The 17,859-nt window shown below is 56.4% G+C and overlaps 1 protein-coding gene across 2 annotated transcripts in view; it reads right to left on the minus strand.

Moving 5' to 3' along the window:
• Positions 1–17,859, minus strand: part of OBSCN (obscurin, cytoskeletal calmodulin and titin-interacting RhoGEF) — a 168,049-nt gene that overhangs the window by 21,471 nt on the left and 128,719 nt on the right. For both annotated transcript variants that reach the window (XM_030812735.1, XM_030812734.1), the window contains 9 exons: positions 17,651–17,767; positions 17,385–17,549; positions 17,020–17,178; positions 16,658–16,835; positions 16,003–16,116; positions 8,198–8,365; positions 7,333–7,435; positions 6,806–6,935; positions 5,190–5,301 (listed from right to left, as the gene is read on the minus strand). In XM_030812735.1, the coding sequence (XP_030668595.1) occupies positions 5,190–5,301; positions 6,806–6,935; positions 7,333–7,435; positions 8,198–8,365; positions 16,003–16,116; positions 16,658–16,835; positions 17,020–17,178; positions 17,385–17,549; positions 17,651–17,767 (1,246 nt within the window). The remainder of the gene's footprint in view (positions 1–5,189; positions 5,302–6,805; positions 6,936–7,332; positions 7,436–8,197; positions 8,366–16,002; positions 16,117–16,657; positions 16,836–17,019; positions 17,179–17,384; positions 17,550–17,650; positions 17,768–17,859) is intronic.

The following is a 17,859-nucleotide window of genomic DNA, read 5'->3' on the forward strand; positions in this document are numbered from 1 at the left end:
TTGGCTCCCTCCATTCCTCAAGCTGAGTGGGTAAATTATTCTTTGCAGAGTGAGGGTTGCCACCTTCCTAAGCCTGGAACAGACTGGACTTGTATGCTTGTAAATCACCTGGTCCTCCCTTCCCTAGGCATGAGTGGCCTCTGAAGCTTTGCCAGTGGGGCATTCTGGCTCCATCTCTGCTCCTCCATTTTCTTATCCATAAAATGTAGATGATAATAGTGCTCCCAAAGGGACAAAATGTAGACCTAATCTATGTGAGGCTCTGGCACCGTTGCATACCTCCAGGAGTGGGGTGCTCACCAGCATCCAGGTAGCCCCATCTATTGTGGGGTGGCATCATAGGAGCAACTTGCTTTAGGGGAGGAGGGAGAAAGCCAAGGAGGGGTTAACCCAGGATCTCAACAATGTCTGGCAATGGGATTTTCCCACAATACGGCCAAATGAAGGCCTCTTTAGGAGGCTGTAGGCCCCTGAGAACTAAGAGTTTTCCCATCCTGGAGCTTCTCAGCCATCTGGCCTTAGGAAACCACAGTCTTTCCTGCCTCCTGGCTTTTGGAAGCTCTTCCATCATTCCAACCTGCACACACCTTCTATTGGAAGTCCTCTCAGATTATTCAGGTCAAAACCAACCCTACATTTATGGGTTCACCCAGTTCTGGTCCTCTTGTGTTACCTCATCAGCAGCAGCATGTGTGATTTTCCTAAATCCTTGAGGCACTGAAGGATGAAGAAAGGGACAGTGGGCGTGGCACTGGGGAAGTAGGATCTCCACTGGCTTCCAGTCATTAGCCACCCAGAGCTAACCTCCTCTCTTCCCCGAACTTCAGTTTCCCCATCGTCCAAATGTGAAAATCGGGCTTGGGGACCTCTAAGGGCCCTAAGGCTGTGCTGTCCACTATGAGTGCACTATGTAAATTAAATGAACAAAAATTAAAATTTAAAATTTGTCCTTCAATCACACTGGACAACATTCCAGATGCTTCAACAGATGCGAGTGGCTAGTGGCTACTGTGGTGGACAGGGGAGATATAGAACATTTCTTTTTGTTTTTTTTGAGACAGAGCTTGGTCTATTACCCAGGCTGGAGTGCAGTGGCGCGATCTTGGCTCACTGCAACCTCTGCCTCCCGGGTTCAAGCAATTCTCCTGCCTCAGCCTCCCGAGTGGCTGGGAACACAGGGGCCCGCCACCACACCCGGCTAATTTTTGTATTTTTAGCAGAGATGGGGTTTCACCATGTTGGCCAGGCTGGTCTTGAACTCCTGACCTCAGGTGATCCACTCGCCTTGGCCTCCCAAAGTGCTGTGATTACAGGCCTGCGCCACTGCGCCTGGCCGATATAGAACATTTCTATTACCACAGAAAGTTCTGTTGGACAACACTGTTGTAAATCCCAGGGTGCTGAGGATTAGAATTCTGTCTCTGGCCCACTGAGGAAAGCAGCTCTCAGGCCTAGCTCCTGATGAACCCCTGGATGAACCACTGTGAAGTGTGTGGAATAAGTCTACTCTGCTGAAACAGTGGGACCACGGAGTGTACTGAGGCCCTGGAAGAGAGAGCTGTGAAGTGTGGAGGTAATCGAGGCCCCAGGGGAAGGTGCCTATGCAAGGTAACTGCAAGTACCTGTAAGGTGCTGGCAGAGGGTGCATGTTATGTGAGCAGACAGGCAGCAAGCAGGTGGCTGGGCCACACAGGCAGGATCCAGGCAGGTCAGTGGCATGCAGGAGGCACTGCAGTCAGAAGGAAGGTTAGGAACACGCCTGCACTTACATGATGACGGTTTTCTTGGGGACTTTAGTCTCTTGCTCAGTGACTACAAAGAAAACAGTCAGAATAGCGAGGGTTACAGACCAGCTAGTGCTGGAGGCTGAGCTATCTGAGTGGCACAGCATTGTAGTCACCTGCTAAGCTGCCCCTGGGCAGGCTGTCTACTCAGAGCCCCAGTTCCCTGGCCTCTGACATGGAGGTGAGGGTGCCTGTCCTGAGTGGCTGCGGAGTGAGGGCTGAGGACAATGTGTCCCCTCATGAAGGCAGGACCTACTGTCCCTCTCAAGGGTCTTGCAGGGGCTGGGGGGAGAATGAGGACCCTACCTATGCTCCCTGCACAGAAATCCCAGCTTCTCCTTCAACCCATGTGCCAAGGGAGCCCCGTGAATTCGTCAGACCTATAATCCCACTTCTCAGACACAGAAACCGAGTCCTAGAAGGGAATAAATGGCCTGTGGCTGCACAGGGATCCAGCGGCCACACTGAGGCTGAGGCAGCTGGGGACTCTGTTACAAAAAATCCTCAGGAGAGAGGGACTCTGGAATCCTGAAAGTGGCACAACTGAGCTTTGTGGCACAAAGCCACAGATGTCCTACCAAGAACAGCCCCAGGGGATGCCCGGGCAGGGTGCTGAGCTCCGAGTGAGCGTCAGCCCAAATCTCCCTATAGGAGCATCCTCAGTCCACACACTCCATAGTCTCTCCAGGTTTTGCTAGCTGCCTCCCTCTCCAGAACCAGCAGGATGGGGCCTGTGGTTCCGGGGATTGGATGGGATGCATCTGGGATCAGGCAGCTCCTCCTTCCAGTCACCTCAAGGACTCCTCCCCTGCAGCTCCCGGGCAGAATCATCAGGGCACAAAGATGGCCCCCTCCCAGCCCTAGCCAGCTGGCCAGCGGGCAGTCCACGGGCCACCAGCACCTTCACATCTCAGTGACCCTCCCCAGCACCCTGAGGGAAAAAAACGAGCAGGAGGCCCAGAAGTCAAGTGACGTGGCCTGGAGCACATGGCCTCACAGCTCTGGGTCAGGGGGTGGGACACCATCTGCTTTGCTAGACGGCCATGTGGAGAAAGGCTTTACACCTGTCTCAGATGAGCAGCACGTGAATTTCAGGGATTACCTGCGTCTATATGTGCACTTGGGAGCCACACGTACTGTGCATTTCTGTGCACACACGTGCAAGTGTGTGTATGTGCACAGATGTATGTGCATGCATATGTGTGTGCATGCACATGTATACATATGTGTAGGTGTGTATTTCACAGGCTCCCCCTGGAGAGAGGAGAGCCCATGTGAGGAGAGAATGAGATCCAACCAAAAGGCTCTGTGTGTTTTGACTAAGGTGACCCCAGAGAAAGCCAATGTGTCCACCACCTGCAGGCCAGTGATGGGAACTGCACAGAGTGATGGGGAAAACCCGGGGCCTCCCCACTCATCCTCCCTGCACTTGGGGCTGACAGCCAGGCACCTCTGGGCCCATACACTCTCTGGCACCTTCATTCATGGACTTAAACTGTCACCTGATCGGCTGTGGGCCAGAGTGAGTATTTGCGACTACAGGAGGGGTGCAGCCGTGCACAGCGTGATTCACAAGTGAGGGGGCAGCGCCCACCCCGCAGAGGCCTGCCAGGGCCTGTTCAGGATGCAGAGCTGCTGGGTTAAAGATGAAGCAGCAGGATAGGAGTTAGAAGCGGGGAGGCGTTGGCTCCAGCTCCAGGCTCTTCAAGGACCTGCGTTCTCACCTCGCTGAGGCGCTGACACCCTGTCCAGCACTGGTGGCCTCTCTCCCCTGCCACCCCCTCCTCCAGACCCAGAGAGAGACTTGTTGTGACAGCCAGGTGAACGACTGTGGAGGACGCTCTATCACCAGCAAGAGGCAGCCCTGGGTGTCCCAGCTGGGCACCTCCCTGGCCATGAGACACGAGACTCGTGGGAGGCTGAGGTGCTGGCGGCTCCAGACGCAGTTCTGTGTGGTGCTGTGGCCACCAGTTGTGGGGCTGATGGAGGTCACAGGGCCCCCAGAGACACGTCAGACATGGGGCACTCACAGTCGGGGGTTGGCCAGTGCCAGTGGCACTGTGTGGGCTGAGGAACAAGGACCTCTGCCCAGCAAGGGAGGGGTCTCCCTGAGGGTCATGGAGGGTATCAAAGATGGCCCAGCTCTGTGGGGTCCAGATGGGCAACTGACTTTCAGACACTGGGCACTGGGAGAGACAGTTGAGGTGGGCTTGCAGGAGCCAATGTTTAAGACTTGGAGGACATGTACTCCAACCCATCCCACAGTGGCAGCTGCAGCTCTGCCAGGTGTTGGACCAGCTTCCACTTGCATGTCTCCAGGAATGGAATGCTCAAAGCCTGTCCAGACAGGCAGCTCCAACTGGGAGCCCAAGACGGATGCCCGATGACCCTCTTCCTATCCTGGCCACCCCTGCCCTGAACAAAGCATCCGGGAGCCTGGAGGAATGACGTGATGTGCCCCACCTCTCCCTCCACCCCTTACCTTTCATCCCTAGTGAAGTCATTCTGCAGCCCAAGGCCCTCCCAGGACCCCAGGAGCAGCCCCAGACCAGGCCAGGTATTTCCACAGCCAGCCCTACCCTGAATAGAGGGGCCAGGCCCCTGACACTTGCCCCTTCTCCTGGGAGCCAAGCTGGGGTCCAGCAGTCTGGCCCTCTGCAGAGACGTCCTTCTTACTGTTCCTGCTGCGACCTCCCCACTGCCTTCTGCCCACTGCCTCCTTCTGCCCACTGCCTCCTGTCTGCCCACTGCCTCCTGTCTGCCCACTGCCTCCTGTCTGCCCACTGCCTCCTTCTGCCCACTGCCTCCTGTTTGCCCACTGCCCTGTCTGCCCACTGCCTCCTTCTGCCCACTGCCTCCTGTCTGCCCACTGCCTCCTGTCTGGCCACTGCCTCCTGTCTGCCCACTGCCTTCTGCCCACTGCCTCCTGTCTGCCCACTGCCTCCTGTCTGCCCACTGCCTTCTGCCCACTGCCTCCTGTCTGCCCACTGCCTCCTGTCTGCCACCGGCGAGCTGCCCTGGGTGTAGGCCTGGCCTCTGTGCACAGGCTTCCCCTCTCCGGAATGCAGCAGGGCTTTGGGAACCCCGCCCACCCAGAGTGGCCTCTCCAGCCTCCACCCAGGCTCTGGGCTCAGGGGCTACCCTCCACCAGCCCACACAGGTGCTGCCTCCAGCCGGGGGCTGGGACCTGTGCCTGGCCCGCAGCAGCCTCCTCGTCTCCCATCTGTGGCTCTCCCTGCCCTACGATGCCAGCCCAGCCCCTCCTCCAGGGTCCTCCAGGCAGCAGACCCTGACTGGGAAGGGTGAGAGTCTTGTCCTCCTGGACACGGCCAGGCCTGTGAGGGTCCAGCCTGGGTCTGGGCCGTGGGGAGCCGCCTTGGTGGGGAGGACAAGGTTGGGACTTACCTTCCACTGCAGCCACGAGCTGCTCCCTGTGGCACTGCTCCCGGGCCTGCAGCGTGGGGCTCTGAATGTGCAGCTCCGCACTAGCCCTCGCAGAACCCAGCCGGTTCACCAGCTGCAAGGACAGCAGGGCCAGCTCAGAGCCCAAGGCTCCCCATGGGTAGGGCCCTCTCTCTGTGGCCATGTTGGGAGCATGGGCAGCCCCCATCCTGGTGTGTCTCCCACAAGGGGAAGGGCCCCAGCCCCGCCACAGCATCCCTGGGGGACCCACACGGCCTTAGGGCCCCCTGCAGTGATGAGGATGCTCTCCGTCTGCCCTGTCCACGTGCAGCTCTGAGCATGGGACATGGGGCCAGAGCAGCCAGGGAACTGAATCTTTAACTGAACTGAACTTCATTTTATGTATTTTTTAAAGCTGGGTCTCGCTCTGTGACCCAGGCTGGAGTGCAATGGCACGATCTCAACTCACTGCAGCCTTCACCTCCTGGGCTCAAGGGATCCTCCCACCTCAACCTTCTGAGTAATTGGGACCACAAGTGTGCACCACTGTGCCTAGCTAATTTTTTAGTTTTTTTTTTTTTTTTTTTTTTTCAGAGACAGGGTTTCAATATGTTGCCCAGGCTGGTCTCAAACTCCAGGGCTCAAGCTATTTTCCTGCCTTGGCTTCCCAAATTGTTGAGATTACTGGCGCGAGCCACAGCACCTAGCTTTGGATTTAACTTTAGTTGATTTAAATTTAAATTTAAATCCCCATGTGTGGCTAGTGATGGTATTAGACAGTGCAAATCAAGAGCTCACTTGGGTCTCTGGCTTCCCCAGCCAGAGTGGTGTGGGGCAGCCTCCCCACAGGCTCACAGCAGCAGCCACAGGGTGGGAGGTGGTGGCCGGACAAGTGCCCCTGGAGGAGCTGGACAGAGGCCAGCGCCTGGAGCCTGGGGCACCCACAGTTGGCACACAGCCACCACGACCACTGCAGGCTTTGAAGGACCGGAGGACTGGGACTGGGCCCCACCCTGAGGAGCCCTTGCCCTGGTCCTGCAGACACAGTGGCTGGAGCAGAAGGCAGCTCTGTCCACTCGTAGGCTGGACATCTCCACAGGTAAAAGGTACCTGAGCAGGGCCAGGCTAGACTGGATGACTGACACTCCATTTGACATGAATGACAAAATTCATGAGGCTACACCGGGCCCCCCAAAGGCAAAAACCAAGCGGCATCCTTGAAATGGCCAGGGAAGCCAAGGAAGGTGTCCAGATTGACATGGGAGCAGAGAAGAGGCTTCGGGACAGAGGAAGAATAAGGCCAGGGCATGGGGCGGTGGTGTGGCCAGGGATAACAGTGACAGTGGCATGGTGGCCCCCTGCCTGTGGTGGGGGGGGTGACAGTGGCCTGGTGGCCCCTGGCCTGTGATGGGTGGGTGACAGTGGCATGGTGGCCTCTGGCCTGTCATCAAGGAAGAGTGTAGCAGTGGGTATGGTGTCCCCTGGTCTCTGCCGAGTGCCCCCCACCTGGAGGACAGACAGGGCCTGGGCTCTTAAGCCCCTCCACGATCAGACCCCAGAGGACGGCTGGCAAGGATGGCCCGGGCCCCGAGGCCGGTCCCCATTCCTGCACCCCTCACCTCACACTCGTAGAGCCCCAGGTCCTCCTTGCCGGCCACCCGGATCACCAGCACTAGCAGGCCGCTGCGAGGCTCACTCAGTGTCTGGAACTTGCTGCCAGGGGTCAGCAGGGCCCCGTCCTTGTACCACCTGGAATCCACCCGGAGGGCACGTGAGGCAGGACTCGTGAGGCAGGACGTGAGGTAGGGCCATGCTCTACCTCGCTGGCGACATCCTCCTATGTCCTACCTCAGGGCCACGCCCGGCTGTGCTACCTGTGCTCACGACCCGGCTGCCCTGCCCTCAGACCCCAGGGGTCCTCAGAGAGCCCACCCTTCCAGAAGCCAAGACACAGCCTGGCCGTGTCCTCCCGGCTGAGGGGGGCCGCACATCCAGAATGAACCAGAGCCCCACGAAGCCCATTCTCAGCTGAAGGCCAGTGGCCATGTCTAGCCCACCCTGACACGGGAACACATGGCCCGTGCCCCATGCTCCAGGTGGGAGCCAACCCCCTCATGCCCCATCCCCAGGCAGGCCTGGGCCCCACCTGATCTGCGGGTACGGGGCGCCTTCAATGGTGCAGGTGAACTGGGCGTCCTCTCCCTCCACAAAGGGCGAGGCCCGGATCTTGTTCACGAACCGTGGTGGGACTGTGGGGTTGTGGAGAGAAGAGACAGAGAGAGACAGATAGAAACATTAGAGACAGAGACAGAGAGACAATGACAGACATAGAGACAGAGATAGAGACAGAGACAGAAAGACTTACAAAGAAAGAGACACAGAGACAGAAAGATAGAAATGGAGAAACAGAGAGACAGAGATAAAGATACAGAGATGGAGAGACAGAGAGAAATAATAGAGATAGAGACAGAGAGAAATAGAGATAGAGAGATAGAGACAAAGAGATAGAGATGGAAAAACAGAGACAGAGAAAGAGAAATTGAGACAGAGATAGAGACAGAAAGAGACAGAGACATAGACATGGAGACAGAGATAAAGAAACAGAGAGACAGAGATGGAGAAACAGAGAGACAGAAAGATAGAGAGACAGAGAGACACACAGAGATGGACAGAGACAGAAAAAGACATACAGAGACAGGGTGACAGAGACAGAGATCAAAGGACAAAGACAGAGATAGAGACATACAGACAGGGAGAGACAAAGAAAGAGATACAGTGCATCAGACACAGAGACATAGAGAGACAGACAGATGCCATGATGGAGCTGAGGGTGATGCCAGGGAAGGGGCTGCAGGATCCCCACCCCTCCCAGTGCCCTCTATGAGCCCCCAGTGATCCCCTCAGAACATGGTCGGATATCCACCCCACTGTCCCACCACCCCGCCGCAGCTGAGCCTGCCATGGTGGGAGGGTCAGGGCGGCTCCTCCCCCAGGAAGGCCTCCGGGCTAACCTTGCACCAGGATCTTGCCCAGGGTACTGCAGTTGCCAGCGGCGCTGGCTGCGAAGCACATGTACTGGCCAGAGTCCACACCGGTCAGGCTGTCCAGGATGAGGGCACACGAGCCATCAGGGTCTTCAATGAGGATGTGGTGGGGGTCCACCTGCACTGGTTTCCCATCTGGAAAGGACGAGCGGGGGCCATCACCCAGGTGGGGACCCAAGGGCTCACCCCATCAGCGGGGAGAAGCTGGGCCTGGCCTGGGGACTGCAGTCATGGTTGGGGAGGGGACGAAGGGGCCACACTTGTAGCAGAAGGGCCAGGCACGGGCTCCTTGCCAGGTCCAGCTTCCAGGCTGACCTGCAACCCTGGAGGGATAGGCTGACACGAGCTCCCCTTCTCTCTGTGTCTCTGCCTCTCTATCTCCATCTTTCTTTGTCTCTCTGTCTCAGACTCAACTTCTTTCTTTGTCTCTATCTCTGTGTCTGTTTCTATTTTCTGTCTCTATCTCTCTTTCTGTCTCCTTGTTGTCTCTGCCTTTGTATCTCTGTCTCTGACTCCATGTCTCTGTCTTTGTCTGTTTTTCTGTCTGTGCGTTTTGCACCTTTCTGTCTCTGTGTCTGTCTCTGTCTCTCTGTCTCTCACTGTCTGTCTCTTTCTCTGTCCACTTTGGACACTAGCTAGAGGCAGGGGGCAGGACAAGGGACCTAAGCCCCACAGAGGATATCCTCTATGGGCAGCTGAGTCCTTGGTCACCCCAGCTCTCAGCAGTCCTGCGATGCTCTGAGGACCTCTAATGCACTGACTGCACCCCAGCTCACAGCACCTTGATCCCCTCTTCACCCCTGCCTGCCCAGCCTAGGGCCTACAGCCCCTTCTCAAAATCACTGCCCACAAGCCCTCCATGCCTCCTCTCCCTGCATCTGCCCCTGCAGAGGACACAGCAGCCCAAAGTCTCACCCCCAACTCCACTCTCCTCTCCCAGGCCACATCCTCATGCCTCCAAATGCACGGCTTTCTAATACGAATATCTGAAGACTGAAAAATGTGAAGTAAATCACCCTGGTATGAACATACAACTGACTACACCTCTCTGGCCAGGGCATGCTTCCTTCCCGGGTGAGGGATGGGAAGGCACGGCCTCTCACTGTGGAGAACTCCTTCCCACATAATGTCTAAATACATAAAACAGCATCGATTCGCATTCCAATAGTGCTGGGTGTGCCCCACAGATTGCTTAAATCACAAAGGTCACAATCAGCACTGACTTATGATTTGTACAGAACTGTAAGATATATATACATATATATATACACACACACACACACACACACACACACACATATAGACATATATATTTGTAGAGACGGAGTCTCGCTCTGTTGCCCAGGCTGGAGTGCAGTGGGGCGATCACAGCTCACTGCAGCCTCGACCTTCTGGGCGAAAAGTGATCCTCCCGCCTCAGGTGCACCACCATGCCTGGCTAATTTTTTAACTTTCTGTAGAGACAGGGCCTCACTCTGTTGCCCATGCTGGTCTCAAACTTCTGGGCTCAAGCGATCCTCCCACCTTGGCCTCCTGAGTAGCTGGGACTATAGGCGTGAGCCACCCCACCCAGCTCAGAAATAATTTTAAATAATTTTTTTCAAAAACCTAGTTACCGCCTCAGATCTCCACACCCCTTTATGGCAACTCCAGAAAGGAGCTGTGCTCACGCCCTCCAAGGCGTCTCTTCCCATCCCCACTGGGCTCCACTTCTCTCCCCCAAAGCTCCTGTCAGGGCCGCCACGCTACCAGCAGCTCTGTCCTCATCTTGCTGTGAGAAAACAATTCTCCCTGGAATTCAGATTCCACATTTCAACCCTCTGAGCAAAGGCACTCACAGCCAGGTTTAGAATAGAATAAGAGAGTAGAGTAGAAAGTAAGGAGAGTGAAGCAGAAGATGCCCATCTGCCTGGCTGTGTTCCAGGACAACAGAGACAAAACCCTTCCATTCCTTTCCTGGGAGACATTTCTGCACCCCAGGGTAGGAAGTCACCCACTATCTCTGGAGTGAAGCATGGGCAGATGTACCAGCAGCCCCATAAAAAGAGCTCCATGTCTCCTAAGATTCAGGGTTTCTCTCTCGTGGGGCAACCCCTGCAAGCACCTAACACGTAGCTCCATCACCTCCTCACAGAAACGGGTGGGGGCAATGATGAGAGACACTGAGGCACTGCTGGTAAAAAGTCTTTGTCTCTGACCCATGAGTCTTGTGTCTTTTGTCTATTTCTGGCTGGCGGGCTGGCTTGCAAGATTGCAAGTGGGGTAAAATTTTGGGCCCTTCACAGTTTTTGATTTACAATTTTGGGGACAGGGAAGTGACACTGTTAGAGGCATGGCCTTCTGGAAGGGAAAGAAGAAGGGGCCCTGTGGATCTCTTTCTCTACTTTGTTGCCCTGCTAAGCAGAGAAACTAGGCAGGTAGTTGCAGTCTGAGCACTGAGAGTGGGTTCAAACACAGACACCTGGGCGGTGCCTTGGTTGGCACTCTTTCTCTAATCCCTGCCAGGGACTTTGCTGGTTCAGCCTCAGTTCAGCCACTTCACAATAAATGCCAGAGCCAGTGCTGGATCTGAGGAAGATTCCAACCCTGTTCAGACCACAGTCACGGACACTCATGCCTTAACTGAGTGCTCGGGGAAGGCCACCAGCAGCCACGATGGACAGAGGCAGGAGAGGGCTCAGCCCATCTAGGTCTGGCTGGTTTGGAGGGGAGAGGATGGGCACCGAGCCTGCACTCAGGAAGAACGGCCACAGCTTGGGCATCTTGTGGAGCAGCCTCCTGCATCCACCACACTGGCCTTCCATTCTTCCGGGGGTGACAGTAGAGGATCTATGTGTTTGCGGTAGAGACGGGGTCCTACCTCCATGGTTGGCTGAGCCACAGAGGTGTGCCTTGTTCCGTCATTGTCCTCTGATCCCTTCCATCTCCTCTATACCACAGATCCTTTCCTGGCTCAAGCAATTTCCCCCAGACGACAAACTCCCCCAAGGGAAGACAGAGGGGACACGGCAGGGAGTGCATGGACTCCTCTCGTTACGGCCTGCCAAGCAGCCAGGATCACAGTCATGCGACACCATGCCAGGATCAGAGATAATTTTAAATAGGCTGGCAAGTTAAAGACACCTCTTCCTGGGGCAATGAACAATTAAGTGAATCAAGGCTGCTGATGGGGACACCCCAGCCAGACCGCCAAGGCTCCTGTGCAGAGCCCCCAGGACACCACATCGCTGAGCCCCACCACAGGCAGGGCACAGATGCAGAATCTACATCACATGTCAGACTGGGGACATCCTGGAGAGACATCTCAAGCCTACAGGAGAGGAGGACACATTGCACATGGTGAACCCACTCTCCATCCTGGCATACTGCTCCTATGAACCCAGTGTTGGGGCTCAGAAAACAAGACCCCAAAATGAGGGCCTCCCAAGCAGCCTCAGAAGCAAAATTTTACCTCTGACCTTCTCCTTCCCCTCCTGTCTCTAGCCCCTCATTCTCCTCCCAGGCTGACATAGAAACTAGAATCCCTCTTCCCCAAGGTGGGTCATAGAAACCAGGACACCTTTTTCTCTAAAGCCAGCCAGAAAGCCTAAAAATAGGACTCCAATTTTCTCTCCATCTTTCTGTGTAAAACCTGGCCATGAAGAAATGATCTGACCTACTTTGTTTGGCTGTAGATCCAAGACCCCCATTCCAGCAAGGGTCCTGCTTCTCACCCAGAAGAAAAGGGCACTGCTCAGAAGGCCAAGAAGAATCCAGACAGACAGGCCTAGCGGGTGTCCCCACTCAGTCTGTTCTCACTAGATCCAACCCTATTTGCCCAATCCTATTTCCACACAGTTGTCCATACTTTATGGAACCTAAGCATTAAAATGGACAGCTTCTTCTGGGTCTTTGGGTCTTCATTCTGAAGGATCCAGTGTCTACACATTCAATAAATGTGTCTGCCTTTCCTCCTATCTGTCTGCCTTTTGCAAGTGATTGTTTAGCGAACCTGCAGAGGGCCGAGGGGAATGTTCTCCATGGCCCTTAGGCCAGCTGTCCCTCTCCAGGCTCTCTGTGGAGCCTACCTGCTGTGAGGCTGCTTTGGGTCTCCAGCCACACCATGAAGGCGTGTGGCTAACATGAGCCACGTGTGCCACACACATACCCTGCAGTTTGATGTCCTATGACATCTATCACAAGAGCCACTCAGCAAGGGGATGGCGGTCTGACTGCGCCCACCTCCTCTTGGCCTGTGGACCTTTGGAAGGCAGTCCGGTCACCAAGTGCAGCTGTCCCCAGAGAGGAGCTCTCTCCTGCAAGCTGTCTACTGGGCTGGTGGTTAGGAAGCAAGGGACAGGGGAGGGCCTCCATCCACAGGGAAACCCAGGCTCTGCCATGACCACCCCTTGGTGGCAGCCTGGCCCAAAGGGAGAGGGGCTCAGGGAATTCAACTGGCTTCTGGCAGGCTTTGATAAAGAAGCTTTTGTTCCTCTTGAACCTAGCCTCCCGGAGGAGAGGTCTGGACAGGTGGCAGGAGGGGAGCTCCTAAGACCCCAGGGAGCAGGCGTTAATGACCCACCCGAGCCTTCCTCCAGAAATATCCCAGGGCAGCCCTCCAAGCCAGTGTTCATCAGCTCTGACCAGTGGACACCAGGATGGCCTGTCCCACACACCCGGGCAAAACTCCCTAGAGTCCCTCCTCTCCAACCCCGTCCTCAGTCATGGGCAGACCTGCGGGCCTGGCTGCTGTGGACAGGGAGAACAGGAAGGGCTGAGTGCCCAGATGGTGCCTGCAACACCAGGACAGCACTCGGTTATAAGGACTGAACTGCGGGCTTGGAGGCCGGTCAGCCAGGCCAGATGAGGTTCACCTGACAGCCCAGGTGACCCCCTGGGGGGTCATCTGGGAGGTACCATCAATCAGTACTGATGTGTGCCTTCCTAGGAGCCCCCAAATTGTAAACAATAACTGTGTTCTCAAGACTTCCTGTGTGGGAGCCACACATATGTTGGCTGGTGCCTTGGGGTGGTCCAGGGCAGTCCCACAGGTTGGCATCTCCCCTGCTGAGAGGCTTGATTAAATGCGGCCTGAGTCAGACCGGAAGGACGGCATACCAGCCAGCGTCAGTCAGATTAGCCAGGACGGCTGAGGGCTGGGCACAAGTGTGGGAAAATCCCCCAGGGGCTGGAACCTGTGGAAATAGGGTGGAGCTGGGTCTCTTGGGGCACAGTGCCCCACGGTTGGCCAGCCCAGATGCTCCAGACAGCAGCGCTCACACAAGGAGACATTCCAGGACAGTGGAGCAGAGATGCCTCCCTCCCTGGAGACACCCGAGGTGCTGAGATGCAGCCCCTGAAATCCATGGTGCAGCGCATGCGTGTGCAGGTTTCTCCCACACCACCCCTGAGAGCTGCGGCAAGAGCCTGTCCTGGCTGCTGCCTCATGTTGAGTGATGAACCATTTCTATCTTGGACCCACAGGTCTTGTGTCTTCTGTGTGTGTGCAAGTAACTATACATGTATATATGTGTATATGTAGCATTTGTGCATGTTTACATGCAGATATGTGTGTAGTACATATGCCTGTGTGTACCTATGTATATGGTGGGTCTATGTGTATATATGTGTACTGTGTATGTATGCATGCACACAAGTGTGTATTTATGAATATACATGTGTGGTGTCTGTGTGTAGCATGTATGTGTGTTGCATGTATCTGTGCATGTGTATTGTGTATGGTATGTGGCTATGTACATATGTGTATGTGCAGTATTATCTATGTGTGCACATATGTGTGGTCTCTAATATGTATATTTATATATGTGTACAGTGTGTGCATATATGTACATGTGTAGCTGTGTATAAAGTGTGTGTGCATATGTAAAGTATGTACTTGTGTGTATAATGTGCATGTATCTGTGTATGTGTATAGTGCATGTTTGCATGTATCTGTGTATATATCTACATAGTTGTATAGGCGCATGTAGTGTGCACTTGTGCATGATGCATGTATACGTGGTATGTGTGCATATATGTGTACCTGTATAATGTGTCTCTATGTACATATTCATGTGTGTATTTGCGTATATGTATTGTATACTACGCATGTGTAGTATCTGTATGTGTGACGTGCATCTATGTATATTACACATATAGTGCTAATGTACATGTGCGTGTAATGCATATATATGTGGTGTGTATGTGCATATGCATGAGTGTGTAGCATGTATCTCTGTATGTGTCTCTATGTATGTGTGTGTACAAGTGTGTGAAATGTGTATGTGTGTAAACCGTGACAGGCTGACTTGTACATGTGTGAGGGGTAGAATGGGAGATTCCACAGTTCTGGGGACCCTGGCAGCCCTGGACGCCCCCTGCCCACTCCCCGTTGGCCTCTCCCTGGCTGGCTTCCTGGGCCCCCACCTCCCTAGCCACTCCTCCCCCTGGGCTCGCGTCCCCTCATCTCTGCAGACTCTGGAAGTGGGGGCTCTCAAGCCTGGGTGCTTGGGCCTCACCCCTCCACACACACTCTGTGTCTGCATCGACTGGCAGGTCAGACACTCCCTGAGCTGACGACGTTCCATTCATCGTCTCCGGCCACATCCCTCTCCTGAGCCCTATTTGTACTTCTCCAACCACCCCTCGGCCCCTCCGCCTGCATCCCTGCAGGCACCTTGACTCTGTAGGGTCCTCCCAGGCCTGGTGCTTCCTCCTCCCACCAGCCCTGTTTGCACATCACCCTGCCTCTCCCCAGCCTTCCACCTTTGTAAAAGGAACCACCCTGGTGGACGTCCAGCCCCAACTGTGTGAGCATCTGGATGCCAAGCTCTTTCCACACAGCCAGCCACCCCATCAGCAAATCGGGCCAGTTCAGCCTTCAGCACGCCCCTGGAATCCACAGCCACCCCTGAGCCCGGGTCCCCAGCTCCAGCATGGTGGCTCCCAGGCTGGTGTCCCAGGTCCCCTCTTGGCCCTCCCCAGCAGGTTCCTAGCATTACAGCCAAGGTGACAGATGACAGAGCCGAACTGTGTCCCTCTGCTGCTCAAACCCAACACGGCTCCAGCACAAGGGAGGATTGATGCTCCCCAGGGAGAGGCCCCCAGCTCCTGGGAGGTGATCTCAGGCCTTTGGGATATCCTGCCTGGTAAAAGCATCTGCTCTCCTTCGGGGCCCTGGGCCACATGGAATCATCTATGCTGACCGTGAGATTTCTGAGATTCCTGGGGGTCCCTGAGCCATGCAGCATCAACTTGACCTCCAGAAGGGCTGGAGCCCAAGGCCCACCACAGAGCAGTGAGTCACGATTCCACAGCTGAGCCTGCAAAACCCTGGACACCATGGCCAGGGAAGCACCTGGTTGGCACCACCATGTGCATGTCATCACGTGCTGTCACTGGGAGAAATGATTCCCCCTGGGAGGGGACAACTAGAAGTTCATGCCTAGTGCCGCCTGGACCTCTCCCTAGGTGGCTCTCCCAGCAGCTACTTTAACCTGGGCCCTTTGGCCGAAATCAGCCCTGACTATGGGACTAGCAGCTTTGCAGAGCCGAGTCCCCCCACTGAACTCCCTCCTCTCCAAGCCTCGGCATCTCGGCATCACCAACCATGCTGTCTTTGATTCGGAAGGCGGGTGGCAAGTGAACATATAAGGCCTGTCCTTCATGCCCCAGACTCCCAGCCAAATCCCGTATTGGGTCCCCAGCCCTCACAGCCCGTTTCTCTCAGGCAGCTCTGTTGCAGGGCCTGCATCCTGGATAGGAAGGCCACAGCCCCTGGACCTGGGGTTTACCTTTGTACCAGCTGATGACAGGCTTGGGTGTGCCCGTCACGCGGCAGGCCAGCTTGACTGTCTCGCCCAGCTCGGCTGTGCAGTCGGCCAGCTCCTCTTCAAAGTCCGGGGACCCTGAGGACACACACGGCCCTGAGTGCTCTGTGGGGGGACATCGGGCTGCGGCACCCCCAGGTGCACCTGGCAGGTCACCTGCCCTGCACCATGAGCCCCACATCTGATGGTGTGGCCGCTTTGGGGACTGTCCCATGTCACCCCTCATCCAAGGTCCCCATCTGGAGTCAGGTGAGTGAGGCAGGCGCGTGTTAAACGGAGAGCAGCGGGGGCTCAGGGGAAGATTCTGTTCTGGTTGAGGAAGCAGACCCCGGGCTGCCAGACCCTTCACAGCCCCTGACGTGATCCAGTTGGGTGCCTTGAGCTTGGGGCCCCCATGGTATCCCTGACCTTGGATCAGGGCCAACCCAACACCCACCCAGCCCAGGGGCTCCCCATAAGGCTGTAGCCGTCACATGCCACAGGCTGGCTGAGCCGTCTGTTCCAGGAACGAGCCCACCCCTCACACCCACCCAGGCAGGGACCTGTGTGGCTGCAAGAACAGGCTCGGGTGCCCCATCCTGGCTCAGCCACCTGGGCCCCCAGGGAGGTGGCCACTCACGCCACACAGGCAGGGCCAAACGCTGCTGGATGCCGCAGATCTGCTTCACCCACGAGCTCTTGATAATGGCTGTCCGCGCCTGCAGCAGGTACTTGCGCACCGAGTCCTCCCGCTCCTGCCATATCTCGAAGGCGCGGTCATCCCCCTCCACCTGGTCGTTGAGGTCGATGCTGCTCAGCTGTGGGTGGGGGAGGGTGTCAGCACAGGGAGGGGGACACGGGCTGACCATCCTCAACAGATGTGGGACCCGACAAGGAAACATTCAGGCCACCCTGGACCAGCGGCTGCAGGTGTGGCCACTGGCATCCACCCCGGGGGCTGAAGGACAGGGAGCCCCACCCAGCAGCCCGGAGTCCGCAGACCTTCATCATGTTCCGGAACACGTAGCTGAAGGTATCGGTGTGGGAGTCTCGCCGGGGCTTGCAGATTACCAGGTGGTTGCGGAAGAGGAACACGTGACGGTTGTGGCCCTTCCAGGGCATGCGGGCTCCTGGTGCGCCCTCCCACACGATGAAGTGGCCCTGGGGGAGGGTGTGGGCTGCGGTCAGCCTGTGGTGGGCCAGATGGCCCAGCGGTGCAGGCCCCACAGCCACCCAGGTACCCAGTGCCCTGCCCAACTCACGCACCCACCCCCACCTCCTGGCAGCCCCAGACGCAAGCCCCCAGCACCCCAATACCCACCCACATCACATGCGTCTCCCGGCCCCAGACCCTGCCCCTCCCCAACCTGGCGGATGGGCTCGCCCAGGGCCTCCAGGGTGCCTGGGTAGTTCTCTATGAGGGACACGTGCAGCTTGTTCTCGGCACGCTGCGGCAGGGCAGACACCACGGCATAGGCCTGCTCCAGCAGCGCGCAGTTCTGTCTGTTCCGCGCCTTGTTGCGGATCAGCTCCTGGGGCCGGGGCAAAGGTCAGGGCTCAGACTGCTCCACAGGCTGGACCCCAAGAGACCCAGCCTGGGCAGAGGAGGTGGGGCAGGGGAGGTGGTGCCCACCTTCAGCAAGGCCTGGTAGCGTTGCACCCGCTCCACTGGCTGCTCCAGGTAGTGCTGCAGAGGTGGCGGCGGGGGCTGAGAGGGGTCCCCTGCCGACAGGGCCTCCTCCGCGTATTTCTGTGGGAACCAGGAGGGTGGGTTTTAGGGCAGGAATGCAAGGCCCCCTGATGGCTGTGTCCCTGAGAGCTGGAGGGTGGGTCCCCAGGATG

This window comes from Nomascus leucogenys, chromosome 5, assembly GCF_006542625.1.
Source record: "Nomascus leucogenys isolate Asia chromosome 5, Asia_NLE_v1, whole genome shotgun sequence".
NCBI classification, from domain to species: domain Eukaryota; kingdom Metazoa; phylum Chordata; class Mammalia; order Primates; family Hylobatidae; genus Nomascus; species Nomascus leucogenys.